Consider the following 18,149-nt stretch of genomic DNA (forward strand, 5'->3'; position numbering starts at 1 on the left):
CCCCTGATCTAACAGATCCTGGAACATGGGTGGACATCTAGTGACATTATGACCAGTTTAGATGTTTCCTGATCTTATTAGTTATATGTGTGAATTCAGAAGTTATTTTGGCATTCTTATGCCTTCCACTCCAGATTTGTATATCCTTTCTCCCAAGTTCACCCTTTGTCATCTGCAGATATAGATGACAGACATTCAGGGGTTAACCAGCCACCCCATTTTCACCCACCCACAGAGGTGCATCTCTGACCAGGAGACCCAGGGTCCGGTCTTGGTTCAGGCACACTCTGTTTCTGGTCTGAGAATGGGCTGTTGTCTCTATGGGCCTGGGACCCGGTGGGCCCTAATCTCTCAGGCCCTGCCTCCCACAGTGAACAAATGGAAGAAGCTGTACTCGGTCCCCCTGCTGGCCATCCCCACCTGTGTCGGTTTTGGCATTCACGAGGACAAGTACAGGTGAGTCACCTCACTTGCCTCCCACCTCACTGACCCCTTCTTTCTCGTTCTGTCATGTGCCCAGGTGTGGCTGGGACCCTGTAGCCATTGGCCAGTTAGTGGCTTCCCCTCCCTGCTTCGAGCCAGGCTGACCCCCCCAGCAATCAGAACCTATAATCTTGCTGGGGGACAGGACCTCGTAGCCACCCAGCTGCAGTCCATCCTTGGTGGCTTGTATTCCACCCGCTCCCGTGGTCATCTCTCCCACCTGCTGGGCTACCCATGTCTTCCAGGTTCTTGGTGTTTCCCATGCTGGGGAGACCCCTTCAGTCAGCCCTGGATGACAGCCCGAAGCATGTAATGTCCACGCGGTCTGTGTTCCAGATGGCCTGCCGGCTGGTACGTTACCTGGGCGTGCTGGCTCCCGTCCAGGGGATGGCACACCGGGTCGTAGTTCATCAGTCTGTTTGTTCAATGACACATTTAGCCCACGCCGCCTCCTGCTGGACACTGCGGGGGGCAGCACACTGACACAGGTGAACCCATTAGAACCAGAGTAATAAGCATTATCGTGAGGGGTGTTCAGAAGGCCATGGGAGTGGAAGGAAGGGGCTTCGGCCTCAAATTGAGGGGTTTGATCACGCTTCCCAATGGAGGTTTTTTTCTAAGGTGCCAGGTGGAGTGGGAATGGAGATACGTGAGAAGACTATTCCAGGCCAAGGATGCGACTTGGGCAAAGGCTTGTATGGGAGAGAGAGTGTGAGGCGTTGGTTTGTTCATTCCTTCATCCGTCCTTTCGTTAAATATTTATCGGGTCCCTGCTGGTGTCAGGCACCGTCCCAGGGGCTAGGAGGACGGTGGAAAGCAGCACAGACACGGTCGTTACATCTGGTGGGGGAAGATGGTGTCACACACAGTTGCACGGGTTGTGAAAAGTGCTCTGAATAGAAATGTCCCCTGCTGTGTGGAGGGGAAGAGGGCCCAGTCGAAATGCAGGAGGGCCGGAAGTGGTAGCGGAGTGACATGTTAGATGAGTCCCAAAGGTCTTTATGCCCAGAGTGTCTGCAGTGTGACATGTGGAGTAGAAAAGGGTAAGAAATGAGGTTGGTGTGGAGAGGTCAGCAGTAACCAGATCACACAGAGCCTCGGACACCAAGCTGAGGAGCCGGCACTCTGTCCCGAGGGCACTGGGAGGACTGGGAGCAGGGCAGGTAGGTGTAGGGTCAGCTCCGGGTGCAGACAGACCCTGTGGGCCATGTGGGGAGAGACTGGAGGGGGTGAGGTGGAGGCCACGTAAGGTCAGCATAAGGACAAGGCCTGAGGAGGGGCCAGGCTGCAGGAATGGAGAGTTTGTAGGACAAGCAGAATTTGTTTGACAGTTAAGCCTTGGGTTCAAGGGGGCCTTAGGGGTGCCATTAGGATGTAACTAACACCTAGGCAGTTTAATATTAGAGTCTGGTGCTCAGTAGAAAAGTCAGAGCTAGAGATAAAAGTATAAATTGCTTAACTAAATTGATTTCTGCTCTTTAGAAGAAATGAGAAGAAGCCTGATGTACAGGAGTCTTGGGTTTTGGGGTTTTTGTTTGTTTTTTGCAGGAAGCAGTAAGTACCCAACATCTCCTGAGTTTGCAATCAACTAAAAAATAGATGCAAGAGATAAATAGAAAACCAAATATTACCTTTAATGCTGAATATTTTTAAAGCCTAATTGGAAGACATGGTGAGGTGTGCCATAGAGTGGGCTTCCTAATGTGTCACCCAGAATCAGGCTTAACCCGCCCACCCTCGGTCACATGCAGAGCCACACGATCCCAGGCCTAGCAGTAGGGATTCATTCACGGAGCTGCTTGCTTTCTTTCCCAGCTGGATGCCCTGGAGTTCCTCCATGAGAATGAGTATGTTCATGGAAATGTGACAGCTGAGAATATCTTTGTGAATCCAGAGGACCTGAGCCAGGTAATAGCCAGGTCCTCCCCATCCTGGGGGTTTTCTGGGCTCCAGATCTCATCTGTCTCAAAACTTCCATTTGTTTTACAATGCTATTGCAGACAAACGATTGCTTTCCATCATATATAAAGAGCTTCTTTGAATAAGAGATAAGCAAATTAGTGGGAAAATGGACAAATGATAGGAAAAGTAGTTCATAGAAAAACCCACAGGTTAGTTAAATATCTGAAAAGATGATAAACCTCCCTAAAAATTATAAAAACGGAAATTATTTTCACCCTTTAGTGAAATTAAAAAATATTTTTAAAAATGGTAATATATATTGGTGATAAGAATGTAAGGAAATAGAAATTCTTTTATCTTGTTGGGCAGCCTTTTTGTAAGGAAACTTGGATACAGTAGTCAAAATTTTGTATGCACCAGTTCCTTAGGGATATACCCTATTTATATATTCATAGGATTGTTCTAAGGTGTATATATGAAATGTCCCTGACAACGTTGATTGTAATAAGAAGACCTTAAATATATATTCTTGGTAGAGTACTGATTAAATAGTGTTTTAAAGTAAATTTTAATTGCTCTTTCAACTGCAAATGACAAAAACCCAATTTAACATGACTTAAGTAAAAAAATTGAAAAAGGAGAGAGGGAGTACAGTTTATTGGTCCATGGAGTGGAAAAATCCAGGACTGACTTTAGGCATGGCCGAATCCAGGAACGCAAGCCCTGTCTTGGGAAACTGGTTCTTCCATCCCTGGGCTCCTCTTCTTGGTGCATTGCTCACTGTCAGGCAAACTCTCTTCCCTTTTGGTGACAGAATCACCACCAGCAAATCAGGCTTCAGTCCCCTCAGCTCAGCAACCCAGTGGCAATGGGTCAGGAGAGCCCCACCTCAGTTACGTGGACTGAGAGTTGAGAGAGGTGATCCCAGAGAAAAATCCCAGAACTATATTAGAGCGCCCTAGAGAAGCAGAACTAACAGAGTGTGTGTGTGTGTGCGTGCACACACATTTACAGAAAGGTTTATGGTAGGGAATTGGCTCACACAGTTACGGAGGGTGTGAGTCTCAAGATCTGCACTTGGCAAGCAGGCGACCCAGGAGAGCTGACGGCGTAGTTCCCGTCTGAAAGCTGGCAGACTTCAGACCCAAGAAGAACCAAGGTTTCAGTTCAAGTTCAAGGGAGGAAAAGACCAGTGTTCCAGCTCGTGCAGTCAGGCAGGAGGTGTTCTTGTCACTCAGCCTTTTTGTTCTATTCAGACCTGCCACTGACTGCACGAGGTCCATCCACATTAGGTACTTAGAATATGACTTACATAGAATATGATTTCAGTGTTAATCTTCTCCAGAAACACCTTTGCAGACACACCCAGAATATTATTTGGACAAATGTCTGGGCACCCTGTAGCCCAATGAGGTTGACTCGTAAAATTAAATATTGCAAATTGTGACTAGAGGAAAAGGATGTAAATTGTGGACAAAAGCAACAGTTGTCCATTATCCATACAGCAGAAAACCATGCAGCATTAAAAAGCAGATGTGGCTAACTGTGTGTGTCTGGCGGATAAACACTTTACTTTTTGTTAAGCCTCATAATCCTGCAAGGTGGGCACTGTCATTGTCTTCATTTTACAAATGGAAAAATCAAAACATGAAGAAGTTTCATAACTTGCCCAACGTTGTATGGCCACTAAGGGCCAGGCCATCATTTGAACCTGGTCTGACTCCGGCATTTATGCCCTGAACCACTATTAAAATGCAAAAAGCTGAGAGCCTGACAGGAAGTAGAGCGCAATCACGCTGCAGAAAACTAGAGCCCCTTCCCGTCTACACGTGCTTACCGATTTCCAAGAAAACAATTGGGAACAACGCATAAGAAACTGCTATTGTATTTGTCGTTAGTGTATTTATTATTATTACTCATTTATTGTTTACTAGTATTAGATTACTTCTGGGTGGTGGGTTTATGGGGCTGGGGAGGGATAGGGACAGATGGTTTGGGTGCTTTTCACTTCACACCCTTCCGTACTGTTTAGCATTGGTTATTTCAGATTGTACCCACGGTTTAAATCTCTGACTCCAGAGTCCTAATCTCCAAACTGTTCATCTCCTCCCAATGTCCACACAGGTGATCCTGGGAGGCTACGGCTTCGCCTTCCGCTATTCCCCAGGTGGCAGACACGTGGCCTACGTGGAAGGTAGCAGGAGCCCACATGAGGGAGACCTCGAGTTCATTAGCATGGACCTGCACAAAGGATGTGGTAAGAGGCCCGGGAAAGGGTTCGGGGACTGTGCAGACATGCTTCTTGTACAGGGGCAGTCCTAGGTCTTCACAGCCACGCACAGAGGTGACCAGACACTGGAGTCATGCTTCAGAAGCCACAGTAGGGATTCAGAACCGTGGGTAGTGTCCTTGAGCGCTAGGGAGCTGCGAGTAGTGGTTCAGCACCAAGGACAGAGGGCTGCTGAGCATAAGGAGGCCCTGCAGGCCTTGAGGTTCACATTCAGGATCTGGTGTAGACTTGAAACATGAGCATTGCGCAAGAGTCATCCCAGAGATGCTGTTGAGGGAGCAGTTGGCTGTTCATGTCTGGAACACAGAAGTCAAGTCTGGACAGAGATTCAGGTGTCTGCAGGATCTCGGGAGTTGTCAGCTCTAGTCTTGGGAGAGGAATGGGATTTTTTGGAATGCAGAGAGAGCCCAGGGCAGATTCCTTAAGGAGGTCTCAGCCCCTTTCCCAAATCCCTTGATATTGAGGCCTGCCCGCGTCCTCAGCAGACAGCTCATCCAGGGAAGGGATGGTGCCTGTGCCCCAAACATCAGGTGGCAGAAGGTCTGGCACAGTCAACTCTCAGTGTTTGTTGAATGCTTACACGAATTGTCTAAGTCATGGCATTTAGGAAGCATAAGAAAAATAAAACCCAGTGGTCTCCTTTGCTTCCCTACCGAGGCTGTATCCTGTGCTCCTCATGCCTTGTTCTGCTTTCTCCATAGCTCAGGTAATCCCGCAACATAACCATGTCCCCACTAGACAGTGAAGATCTATGATCCAGACTCTTCTAGAACTGGAGAATGGGATGGGGCCTGGTACACAGGGCTCTGAGGGCTCATTGAATGAATGAGAACGTGAATGAAAGACAAGTAGACGAGACCGTGAGCTAGCGAAGCAGGGATGAAGGGGCGGCTGAGAGGGCGAGAGTGAGGAGTGAACAGGCGAGAGCCGTGGTTTGGGTGGTTGAGTGCGCGAGCGCGTAGTCGAGTCAGTGAGAGAGAGAAAGACGGGGTGGACGTGTCAGTGAGTGAAGCGTCTGGACTGAGCCGCCACCTTTTTCCCTCCCTCCCCAGGGCCCTCCCGCCGCAGCGACCTCCAGGCCCTGGGCTACTGTTTGCTGAAGTGGCTTTACGGGACCCTGCCATGGACAAACTTCCTTTCCAGCATTGAGGATGTCATGAAGCTGAAACAGAAGTGAGTCTGGGGGTCAGCAGAGCCCAGCACTGGCCCTGGCAGCCCTGTAATAGGGCAGAGTCTCAGAACCCAGCAGGGGACAGAAAGGAAGGGGAGGCAGCATCCCAGCGCCCAGGCCCGTGTAGTTCTCGGGCATGTGCTCTGCTGTCCGTTCCAGCAGACAGGAGCGTGGGCCAGATCCAGCCCCAGCACTGCAGTGTGTGGGTGGGCATCTCGACCACCACAGACCTCAGAGTCCTCGGTGAGGGGTCTCGTGAGCACCCATCACAGGGCCTGTGGAAAGATTTGAGGGAGTCGGGTCCGCAGCACTCAGCACAGAGCCTGGCCCGTAGAAAATGCTCACCGTGCACAGGACACCACAGCTCGTTCATTCCTTCGTGGGCACACGGGCAACCCAAACAGTTAGGTCTGGGCCCTGCCCCGGCATAGGGGAACACCAGCCACCCGTGTTCACATTTTGCCTCCCTCACCTGTGCATGTAAAACCACCAGATCCTGCTAGTTTGGGTTCAGACATTCAGCACCAAGGACAGCGGGGTTGAGCTGGCTGCAAACAGAAGTGCTAGGAGTAGGTTCAGCACCCCGGACAGAGGGCAACGAGGCGCAGGAAGACATTAGTATGCGCGCTTTGGTCTTCAGCACCAAGGACAGTGGGCATCAGGCCCGTGGGTTCAGAGGTTGGGGTTCAAGGTCTGGAGGCTAAGAGTTGCCCAGGAGTCACAGGAGGGGCCGTTCTGAAGTGCGTGAGTGAAGTCTACACGGAGAGTCAGAGCCTGGCGGTATCTCGGTGGGCAGCAGAAGCCCTGGGAGAGGGTGAGGTTTTCCGGGGAGCATGTCGCATGGGAAGAGGGGCAGCTCCAGTGAACAGCCTTGGCCCGTCCCACTTCTCAGGTCTCAGCGCGCTGAGCCGCTGGTTCATCCTGAGCCTCTCTCCATTTTGCTCCTTTTGTATCCCCCACCTGCCTTCTCTCAACTGAGGGCACCTCAAATGTGGCTAGTGTATGTTTTACTGACACGTTTGCTTAAACGTATCTGTATCCTTAAGCTTGTGCGATGGTGGCATTGTCTGTGTTTGACTTCTACAAATGGTGTTCTCTGAACCTCATCTGCTTCTGGGTTTTTTCACTCAACACTATATTGTTCAGCTTTAACCACGTCATTGTATATGCATATTTTACTGCCTCTGACTACTGCTTCTAATAAGTTTGTATAGATGTGTCTGTGTTCTTGAACAACATATGAGTGTATTTAACCTACATAAATGGTACTTTGCTCTAAATTTTATTGTTTCTTGCTTTCTTCCACTTAGTGCTGTATTTGTGAACTTTTAGCTACGTTCCTAATTCACTACCTCTGAATACTTCTCCTAAATTTGTTTGTTTAGATGTATCTGTGTTCTTGAAAAATATGTCATGTCGTCGTTGGGTGTGCGTCTGGTTGGCATAAATGGCACCATGCCCTGAATCCCCTGCTCCTCGGGTTCTCGCTCAGTCGTCACCGCGCAGGAGCCCCTTCCGTCACCCCCACTGCGTCAGGTCTGCTGTGCGTGTCCAGAGGAAAGGGTTTGCCCCTGTCACGTTGGCTTGCTCATCATGACATGTTCAAGGCCAGTGTTTGTCATATGCTTGTGTGCACCGGGCACCGCCTCAGTCTTTCCTATGTCATCTTCAGAACAATCCTGAAGTAAGCGCCCTTGTCATCGGAGGCACAGAGAGCATAGGTAATCAGCCCCGGTCACACAGCCACTAAGTAGAGACACTCAGACTCAACGCTCAGGCAATGCGACTGCAGAGAAGGCCCTTTCACCTCAAGGCCAGTGTCTCCCAGGTGCGGGAGGCTCACAGGTGGGTTAGTGGCACTTGGACACAGCCTTCCCCCATTCAGCATGTGCGTATTGAGCACCTACTATGCTCCAAGCTTCATTCTAGACCCCGGGACACAGAAATAACTAAGACACACACACACCCCACCCCAGGGAACTCACACCTGGTGGGGGAGACAGTAAGGTCAGAGTGAGGCATAGAGCTTGTCTGAGGGCAGACTGAGGGGGACCGTGGGGTCGGAGTCCTGAGGGTCCGCCAGTGGGGGCGTCGGCGTGGGTCAGGGTGTGGGCGTGTGCGCCTCTTTTAGACTTAACGGCCAGGCACGTCTCAAGCCAGTGGTGACAGGGAGATCACCTCCAGCAGGGCAGCGAGGCGAGGAGGAGGGCTCATTTTGCGGCCGACATGCCGCGAACATCTCTGCAGAGGGAGGGAGGGGCGGCAAGCGAGGCCCCGGGCTGCCGGGCTTCCACGCGTAACCTCCGCGTCAGAAGCCAGCCTCGGAACCCGCCAGGACACGAGCCGCGGCCCTGTTCCCTTGGAATTCATTTTGCACTTATTTTCTAGTTTTTCTAGTAGTTTTCCACTTTTGAAATGAAGCCAGGCGAAAAGGATGACTCACAGAATCAGTAAACACAGGCAGTGGGAGCATCCGGCCCAGATGCTAAAGCAGCGAGTGCGATTGAGGTTTGTGACCTGCTCCTTTGCTCATTCTGTTGTGTTGGTTCTTACAGGGAGACCCCGAAACACAGTCTCAAACGGCGTAGATGTTTATTTTCCTCTCGCTGGGAGCCCCAGGGTCGGAGGCCAGGGGCGGCCAGCGCCGTGGCCCCCTTCAGCACGTGTCTCTCTCTCCGGAGGGCTGTGAGCTCTGGTGCCGTCCCTCCCGTTACTTTTAAAGGGCGAAACCAGAGACAGTGATCTCTTGGTTACGTGGTCACCCTGAGCTGCAGTGGGGCTGGGAAATGTCTCCGGCCTGTGGCTGCTGACCCTTGGGATTCTGCCATTGAATGGGAAAGGTGACACTGGGTCACAGGTAGCACATTCCCCCTTGAGTCACATTTCTGTGAGGCAGAGGACCAGCCATGTCCGCTCTGTCACCGTGTTGTTCGCAACACAGTGCTCGGCACGTCGTGGGTGCGTATGAAATGGTTGTGGAGTGAGTGACGGACTAAGGAATGGATGCATGAGCGTTCCTTTTCAGGCCCAGGCTTCTGTGTAGACACACAGGTCAAGCAGATGTGCCCCGACTTTGGGGGCTTCCCAGGCTGGGAGGTGACAGACAGGAGGCAGGCACTGCGTGTGAGGGTGGGAGCAGCCCCTGGGGCATTGTGGGAGCCAAGGGGAGACACGTGATCTGGCCTCAGCTTCTGGGAGCCTTCACCCAGAGACCCCTAACCCAGCCCACAGAGAGCAAAGCAGTTCTCCAGGCAGGCAAGGGAGTGGCGGGGCTGCCAGGCAGACAGGACAGCACATACGTGAGCCCTTCATTCATTCATTCATTCATTCATTCACTCAGAACCTGTTTTCTGAGCACATCTGTGTGCCAGTCCCTGTGCTGGGAAATGCTGGGCACCCAGAGGTGAATCAGCTGAGGGCATCTCTTGTCATCAGTGGAACCACCCGCCGAGGCTCCGCTGAGTTGAATCCTCCCCCGCCGCTTCCCCTGACTCCTAAGAACGGTCGGATCTTCTTTTCATGGCTTTTCCACCTTCCCCTTCAAAGAGGCCATTGCCAACGGGAAGCACTTCGCTAAGAGGTTCTGTACCGCCAGGTTGGCGCAGAGTTAGTAAGATGGGTCCTTGCAATCATTTTGATATTGATGATTTCGGTACGAGTCACCATTCGTTCCAGATCCACAGTCCCAACCACGACCTCGGAGGGAGGGCCGGGCACAGGAAGACGCTCCACAGGGAGACGTGGGTGGTGGGCGATGCTGTTGTCCTGGACCCCCCAGCCCAGGCGAGCGACTCAACGCAGTAACTACAAGGACCACGCGGGGGCAGTGTTGGTAGGTGCAGGTTTACTGGAACCCTAACTTGTCCTCTAGAGCAGCGGTCCCCAACCTTTTTGGCACCAGGACCGGTGCTCCTATGAGAATCTAATACCATGAGCTGAGGCGGAGCTGAGGCGGTGATGCTGGCTCTGGGGAGCGGCTGCAGATACAGATGACGCTTCGCTCGCTCCCCTGCCGCTCACCTCCTGCTGTGTGGCCCGGTTCCTAACAGGCCGCAGACCAGTACCAGTCTCCTGCCTTAGAACCTCTCACTGGTGTGCATGACCTTTTTCCATTCACTCAACAAATATTTCTTCATTTCCTTGTACATCGTAGTTTATCCGAAACAGTCGAACAGTGCAGTGCCCCAAGGCGTTCCGTTGCGTGAGTCAGATCTGGTCCCTGGGGGCAGGGAGGTCCCACGGCAGCGACAGCCTGTGGGGAAAGAACTCATGCAATTTACAGCATCCTGAGGATGGCACAGCCCTTTCGGGCCATCACTGGCTTCCGGTCATTCAGTCACCACACACATCCTTAGCCTGCGGAGGGAGAATGGTCCGACCTGGGCCTTCCTCTTCTCGTTGCTGCGGGCCATCTGTGGACCTCTGCACAGGGGTGACAGGCACTCAGGAGGCAGTGACCTCCTCTACCTGGAGCGGAGAAATTTCCGGGAGGCCAGCCCCGAACTGTGTCCAGAAGGAGAGCAGCCACCTGGCGGGCATCAGGTGGCAAAAGCCCATCCAGGGCAGGGGACGATGTGTGCAGAGGCAGAGGACACGGGTGGACTTGGTTGGAGGACTAGTCAATATCTGGTGTGGCTGGAGCAGTGAGGCGGGAGGGAGGAAGTCGGGGACAAGGCTGGAGGGGCTAGCAGCCCTTCGTACCAGGGGCTTTCTCCCAGGGTGCTGGGAGCCCCACGAGGGCTGTGAGCAGAGAGGAGCGGGGCAGCTCTGGGTGCAGGAAGACTCTGGGGCTATGTGGGGGATGCACAGGAGGCTGGGAGGGTGCTGAGCTGGGCCCAGAGCTGTGCACAGCATGGGGATGGGAGAGAAGGTTGGGGATTGGGGCTTCTGGGCTGTGGGAGAACGGAAGGACAGCGCCTAGTGACTGGGGGACCAGCCCAGTGGTCCAGGCCAGTGAAGGTACAGTGGGCCGAGACTCCAAGGATGGAGATGGAGTAAAGGAAGTGGACGAGTTTCCATTTTTCCTGAGTGGTCCAAGAGGAGAGAGAGGGGGTGGTGGGTGGGGGTTGTGTGTGTGTGTGTGAGGTGTGTGTGTGTGTGTGTGTGTGTGTGTGTGTGTGTGTGTGTAAAATAATAAATATATGGCGCGGTAGTCAATCTTCATTATTCACAGCTTTCATATTTGTGAATTTGCCTATTCACTAAAATGTATTTGTCACCTCAATATCAATATCGGCCCTTTGTGGTCATTTTCGGACACAGAGTGGAGGAGATTTTGAGTTGCCTGGTACCCTCAATCCCAGCTAAGGTCAGACACGTTTTGGCCCTCAGGCGGGAAGCCAGTGTCCTTTATGCGGTCTATCTAACGCCACATTTTCCACGCTTTGTGCTCCGTGTTGGCGATTTCGCGGTTTAATGTAGCCCCAGGCGTAGTACTGAAGTGCCATCCGGTCTCCCTCAGTGCGGGGAGCTCGCGACGTGGCCCAAGGAGAACACTCGTGTATCAGGGGGCCTCCTTCAGGCACGAGGCCAAGTGCTGCCGGCTGTGATTTCAACGTGGATGAATCCTCATTATGTTAAATACGGTGCCTTTAAACACAGACCCACATAAAGCCATGAAAATGCGATCAGGGCTTCGCAGGAACCTGATGCTGTGCTGCCCCTGAAAGCAGGTTCAGAAGTCACTAGCTCGGCGTGCAGGGCAGCTGTGCGGAGCGTGACCACCGCGCAGAGCGAGGCGCCTGTACACCTGCGAGACCTGGTCACAGGTCGTTCTCCCCTCCCTAAAAGACCTTTCGCATGTACCTCTGTCCTGTCAGGTTTCTTGACAACCCAGAGGCCCTCGTGGGACAGTGCAGTCGCTGGATGAGTCCCTCAGGTATGTCCTGAAGGGGGGACAGGCGGGCCGGGGAGGGACTGAGGGCGCCTCTCTTTACACCCCTTTGTTTTCTTCGAATTTTCTAAACTGCACATACATATGTGCTCATTGTAGAAAAGCAAAAATCTCCCCCACAATTCTGAAGCGTTCCCGAATAGTAAAAACAACACACACACACACACACACACAATGTTGGCTTTTTTTAATTGAATCGTGTATACTGGTCTCCAATTTTATATTATTTTCTTCATTTAAGAAAGGTATATCTTGGAGATTTTCTGTGTCGGTGTTTGTAGGATTCTGTCAACATTTTTTTTTAATCATGCTAAAGTACGTCTAATGTCAGTATTTTGAAACTGTAGTTGTGACACATTGCTCAGTCATGAAATCAATAGGTCAAGAACATGATTTTTAAAACTTTAAACAGACAAAAATTATGAGTGCCTCGCAGGAGTTAAGGCAACGTATGTGAGATGTTAGTTTCAGAGATACATCCGTGTGTGTGTGTGTGTGTGTGTGTGTGTGTGTGTGTGTGTGTGTGTAACAGGTTATAATGTAAAATGGATTTGTAATTATGCGTCAGTTTAAACACATTTCAAAATAGTGGTCTGGGTACAGCAATCCATCATGTACAATAGAATCCATCATGTGAATATATCTTAATTTAGTTCACCAGTTCTTCACTGATAAACGTTTAGATTGTCTCTAACTTTCTGACATTAAAATCTCTACTTTTTTCTTTACGGGGTTTTGGTTTAAATACCAATATTATATTTACTTACAAAATAATTTAAACCGAACTGAACCGTGTAACACAGAAAGTGAAAGTTCCTGGCCCTCTCTCGTCCCCTCCCCAGTCATACTTTCAAAGTGATCACCGCTAATAGTATGGTGAGCGCATATTTATTGGTTATCTGTCGCCTCGTAACAAGCCACTTCAAAACTCAGTGGCCTGAAACAACAGCCATGTTGTTTCTCTGCGATTATTTGGACCGTGTGGCCGGGTTCGGCGGGTGGTTGATCGACTCATCTCACCGAGACATCCCTGCCGGTGCCGCCATCCGGTGACTTGATGGGGGCGGCTGGTCCAGGTGGTCCCACTCCCTCCCATCTGGTGGCTGGCGCTGGCTTGTCACGGGAAGATCTAGGAGGCCTCTGCTGGGACAGCGCCCTCCTCCCCCACCCCATTCTTCCCCACCCACTACCTACCACCCCCCACCCACCCTGTCTGTGCTCCTCGGGGCCACGCCCCCTGCCACCTGCTGCACTGGCCCTTCTCGCAGCTTCTCCCAAGAGGGCAAGAGTGACACCCCGAGCACAGGCCTCCCGAACACCTCTCCTGCCACGTTCAGACAAGCCACAAAGCCAGCCCACTCCCCAGAGGGGAGGAGCGGCAGTCCCATTGCCAAGGGCCACGCGGGCCGGGCGGGGACGGGGGTGCTACCCAGCCTCTGCTCCCTGCCCCTGGCGCCAGCCCTCGCTCTGCAAGAACAGCAAACAAAACCATCGCTTTTTTTTACAAAACTTTTGGTTTTGTTAAACAAAAACTAGCTCACCCCACATACATTTTGGTCGCCGTCCTGCTTTTTTCATGAATTACCGCCGGAGCTCTTCTTCTGTCCTGATGCTCATACATCCGGCAGCTGTACAGCGCTCACGGCTCGGCCAGACCGTCATTCTTAAGGCCGGTCCATCCCTGTGGCGGAGGTTGAGGCCGGTTTCGTGTTGTCTGCATTGTTCTCTCTGCTCTTTCTGTGGAACTTCTACGTTGCTCTCCAAGCAGGAGGCGGAAGGAGACCGCGGATGCATAGTCTGTCCCCTCCAGCTCTGTCAGGGCTCATTTCTTAATTCCCCGAAACCCCTGGGTTCAAATCACGGCCCCTGCACAAGTCACCGTCCCCTCCAGCTTTGGGTTCTGGCTCCTTAAAGAACGAGCCCCACTGCTCGTGCCTGGGCGGGGGTGACCCTCCCCGGGGAGGACGTCGCAGCCTCCAGTTCCTCAGATAGACCTGCAGGTGCCAGCCGGGGGCTTCAGTGCGTAGGTAAACGTGCCCCTCTGAGCCTCCGTTTGTGTAGACGGGCCAAAAACAGCCCCCACCTCCGGGGTTGCCCTAAGAATTCAAGCAGAACCCTGTGCACAGAGCCACTGCCCCCCCCAAAACTAAACGAGTCCCCATCCGTGGTAGACATTCCCTAGGTGGGGGCTCTTATGACTGTTCCTGCTGGCATCATAACTGGCACCTTTTTAAAGCACGATGCTGCTATTGTGCTTTATTTAGGGGACAGAAACAACAGCCAGAAGAGCCTTTCTCTCTCAAACGGTGTCCCTGGGCCTATGTGTGTCAGCCAGTGAACTAAGAGTTTTACGTTTTGAAATGGCTAGGGAAAACAAAATCAAAAGAACATTTCATGACCTGTGAAACTTACTGAAATTCAAGGGGCAGCGTCCATAAATAAAGCCGGCTGGGCACAGCCATGCCATCGGCTGACCCGTCGTCCGTGGCCGCTTGTGCGTGAGGACAGCTGAGCCGAATCCTTGTGACACAGACTGCCTGGCACACAAAGCCAAAAGTATTTACTCTGGACTTGACTATAAAAGCCTGCTGGTCCCATTTTAGAGATACATAAATTAGCCGAGATTTGCTTTAAAACAGTGCAGGACGGGGAAGCGGGGGGAATTCGGGTGAAAGGAGGCTGGCTGTGAGTCGTCTGCTTGAGGCCGGGTGACGGGCTCGTGTGTTTGACACTGTTCCGCTGTTGCATACGTTTGATGTTTTATAAAATTTAAAACATAAATCTAAGTGCCTGTGGCAGTGCCAGGCACAGGAAGCACCAAGTAAGTGGGCGTCAGGGCTGAGACCAGAGCACAGCCCGAGGCTCTGGACTGGGGACCCCTCGCAGGCCCCTCTGTGACAGGGATGTCTTGCCCACAGAGACCCTGCAGGAGTACCTAAAGGTGGCCATGGCTCTCCAGTACGACGAGAAGCCACCCTACACTCTGCTGAGGAACAGCCTGGAAGCCGTGCTGCAGGATCTGCGGGTGGCAGCCTACGACCCCGTGGACTTCCCCATGGTGCCCTAGGTGGGTTCCCCTGGGCGGAGTCGGAGCCTTAGCCCCGCTCGCCACCCCGGGCCCTGCCACCCAGACACCACCTGCTGCTTTTTCCAGGAGCCAGCTTCCCTGATGGATGCTGGATTTTTCCACAAGGTTCTTTTCAATCCCAGGAATCACGAGTAGCAGAAACCCGGCTCAAAGGGGCTTTTAGAAAGAGGTGGATTGAATTGGCTCCTGTAGCTAGAAATTTCCAAGAGGGGAGCTTTAGGCCTGAAAAGCAGCATCGAGCTGTGATCGGCCTGTCGTTCTCTGGCCCTTCTTTCGTCCCTCTGTCCCTCAGCCCATCTGCCTGTTGTCTCTGCTGTCCTTCGGGTTGGCTCCCCAACCCCCACACACAGTAACTCAGGGCTCTGCACCCCGTGCCACACCTTGCTCTTCACCGTGGGCTTCTCAGCCCTTCCCAATCCTCGCTGGCGGCAGCAGCGCCCGCCCTCGTGTGGGGAGGGGTCCTCTCAACCACCATCCGCTGGGTTCCCCGGCTTCTGTTTTACGCACCACGTTGCCTTACACACCTGTGTGCCCAGGCCTGCCTTGGCTGTGCTCCTGTGTCTGTGGACAAAGTCCTCATCCTGAGAGAGAACTAGATCACCCTCCATCGGGGCTGTACCTGTGGACGCTCCCACGAGCACCGTGCGAGAGCGTGCAGGAATTTCGGGAATGTCAAAACAAAACCAAGTTCGCTTTATAGTCCCTCTTGGCAGGGCTGCGGGGAGGCGAGCCCCTCAGAAGACGAGCTCCAGGCTCCGAGGCCCCGCTCTGTCCGTCGGGGCTGGCTGGACTCAGAGCTCCGTGTTTGTCTGACTCAGGGGTTCTCCAGTGGAGGCGAGGTATCCTCCGGGTGGGCATTTGTCACCGTCTGCAGACATGCTTGGTTGTCGCAGCTAGGGAGAGGGCGCCGCTGGCGGCCAGCGCGTAGAGGCCAGGATGCTGCTGGGCCCCTGCGGAGAGCCGTCAGCCCCGGTGTCCGCCGTGCCAGGCTTGACGGAGCCAGTCCGAGCGCCTCCCGAGTAGCACTCTCCGGGGTGGCAACCCGTCTCCCACAGCAGTCCTCTTCTGCGGGCACCTCGGTCACAGTGCCCCTCGTCCCTGCGCCCTGCACTCATCCCAGCACCGACAGCGCGAGATGACACGCGTGCGAACCCTGCGCACAGGCCTGCTCACAGTATGGTCCGAGAATGCCAGGCCCTGGATTTGGTCTTCCCCACAGGGTGGTGGGCTCTCGGCCTTGACCTCAGATGCTCTCCCAAAGTGAAGGCGTGACTTCACCCGGCTTGCCCGACTGCCCGCCTCTCTAGCTCAGCAGGTGGCTCCTCCATCCCCCACTGTCCAGGAGACCTTGGGTCCCCACCACGCCGCATCCCTCCAGTCCATCTCCTCCGGGCCTCTGCCCCTGCCCTCTCCCCAGATTCCCCTGGAGGTGATGAACTATGTGGTCACTTGTCATGGTCGCCCACCGGTGGTAATCTCCATGAGGACGGGGGCACATCTTTCTCTGGCCTCCCTGTCTTCTTCACGTTGCTGGCCTGGTGCCCGCAGTCTCCACCAGATTTATGGAGCGGGTGGCTCCAGCCTCACTGCCGGGGCTGGCCTGTCTTACAGCACCCTACTCCTGTGCGCCCAGCGCCATGGAAATTTTAAAACACAAACCCTAACGGCCCCTGTGAGGATCGTTATAGTTTCAGACCTGCTTCCTCTCTGGGACCACTTACTCAGCCGCAGGTGTGTCCCTTGGTTAGGAGAAGCTGCTTAAGGAGCACATGACGCTGCAGTCGCTTAAAGACCACCTGGCCCCTGCTTTAGGGTGGCTCCTTGCCTGGTCTGCGGGGCCAACCTCCCCGCCTCCGCATCCTCCAGCCCGCTCTGCGCCCCCCGCACTGTGCTCCCCTCGGATTCCAGACCCGGCCGGGCTCCGTCCCGCCTCAGGATCTTGCACTCACTGTCCCCACAGCCCGCAGCGCTTTGCCCTCGTTTTTGCGTGGCTGGCTCCTCATTACTGGCTCTTGCTCGGATCCTGAGGCCTTCCCTGACCCCCGCCCCCTGCCGTGAGGCGCCTGCCCACCTGTCCTCTAGACTCTTACCACCTGCTCCTGCACAGCCCAGTTTAATCTGCCGTCTCCGCCCCCCTCCTACAGCTCAACAGAGGTTTCTTGTTCCCTTTGTCCTCAGAAAGTGCCCGTCACACAGTGGGGGCTTCCAGGGAGCTCCTGGAATGAAGAAGACACTAACAGCCATTTTTTATTGTCTTCCAGAACTTTCAACTCACAGTTTAAAATAGAAAAAAAAAACAAAAACAAAAACGAGAAGAAATGTGACTCCAGGCCTGCTGTAGAATCACACATAAGCTTCTAGAAAGATCCCTCGAATGTACATTCCTGCCACTTCTTTAGACGACGCTACTCCTCAGTAGTCTTGGTTATCGTCGGGGAACCTGGCAGTTAGGCTGCAAGTAATGTGAATGGCCGCCTTTCTACTGTCCCTTTCAGCCATCGTCCCCTGCCAGCCGCTGGGGCTGTGAATGAAGAAGACCCCCAGCTCTGGGGCGGGGGACTGAGCCAGCCCCCGCAGGGGGGACCCCTCCTGCCATCAGCACCACTGCGCTTGGGTAATAAATTGTTTCACTGGAGCTTAGAGAGTCGAGTGTCTGCAAAAGAAGGTCCCTTGGGAAAAGTTTAGCACGCCCCCCCTTTTTTACCCCTTCTGTTGTGGCCTGTATAGAATAGACCAAACCAAGTATGCTCTCAAAGGCTGTTTATTAGCCGGCGGCTGTCCTGTGCAAAGGAGCAGCCCCGAAATGCCAAGATACAAGGTTTTTAAGCCCTAAATCCCATTCTTCATTCTGTCTTAAACACAAAGGTCCATCTTTCTCCTATTTACTACCTGTCAACCCACTGGTCAGGTGTGCAAGCGGGGAGTACAGAAGCAGAAAGCTTGTTAGAATGTTATGTTCCTATGGGTGATTGCCTATGTTCCCATGGGCGATGGCTAAACAGTAATTTTCAGCTTATATGCAATTATTTTTCATGCCACGCAAGCAAGCAGGGTTACACAGGCTAAAATTGGCAGTTAGCGTATGAGCTCATTGTTACAAGTTTCATGATTAACAGAATGCGGTTAGGGGTTCCAGAAACTAGGCCTAAGGTATAGATTTCCTTTGTCCAGTTTCAGGTTTTAATTACCCTTTAACCCTTTCACATTTCAGCAGGCTGTCACACTTCTACCCACCCCTTCAGCCTTTTACCCAGCAGCCACTCTCATTCAACTCTTCAGATGTAGACACCCCTGCGCCAGTCCTTCCGTCCGTCCTTCCGTC

General features: G+C 53.0%; 1 protein-coding gene across 8 annotated transcripts in view; it reads left to right on the forward strand.

The window, feature by feature from the left end:
* The window catches only part of VRK3 (VRK serine/threonine kinase 3), a 31,514-nt gene extending 14,052 nt beyond the window's left edge, over positions 1–17,462 (forward strand). For 4 of the 8 annotated variants that reach the window (XM_039878611.1, XM_039878612.1, XM_039878610.1 and 1 more), the window contains exons 8-15: positions 372–456; positions 729–834; positions 2,299–2,391; positions 4,510–4,642; positions 5,728–5,848; positions 11,666–11,724; positions 14,658–14,806; positions 17,089–17,462. In XM_039878611.1, the coding sequence (XP_039734545.1) occupies positions 372–456; positions 729–834; positions 2,299–2,391; positions 4,510–4,642; positions 5,728–5,848; positions 11,666–11,724; positions 14,658–14,806 (746 nt within the window). In that variant the 3' untranslated portion in view covers positions 17,089–17,462. Of the gene's footprint in view, positions 1–371; positions 457–728; positions 835–2,298; positions 2,392–4,509; positions 4,643–5,727; positions 5,849–6,738; positions 7,127–7,518; positions 7,883–8,234; positions 8,355–11,665; positions 11,725–14,657; positions 14,807–17,088 lie in introns of those variants that run through there. The other 4 variants (XR_005656298.1, XR_005656299.1, XM_039878609.1 and 1 more) reach the window with 4 other exon arrangements.
* Positions 17,463–18,149: the final 687 nt, after the last annotated feature.

The sequence above is a fragment of the Pteropus medius genome, unplaced genomic scaffold (genome assembly GCF_902729225.1).
Source record: "Pteropus medius unplaced genomic scaffold, Ma_sr-lr_union100, whole genome shotgun sequence".
Classification (NCBI taxonomy): Eukaryota; Metazoa; Chordata; class Mammalia; order Chiroptera; family Pteropodidae; genus Pteropus; species Pteropus medius.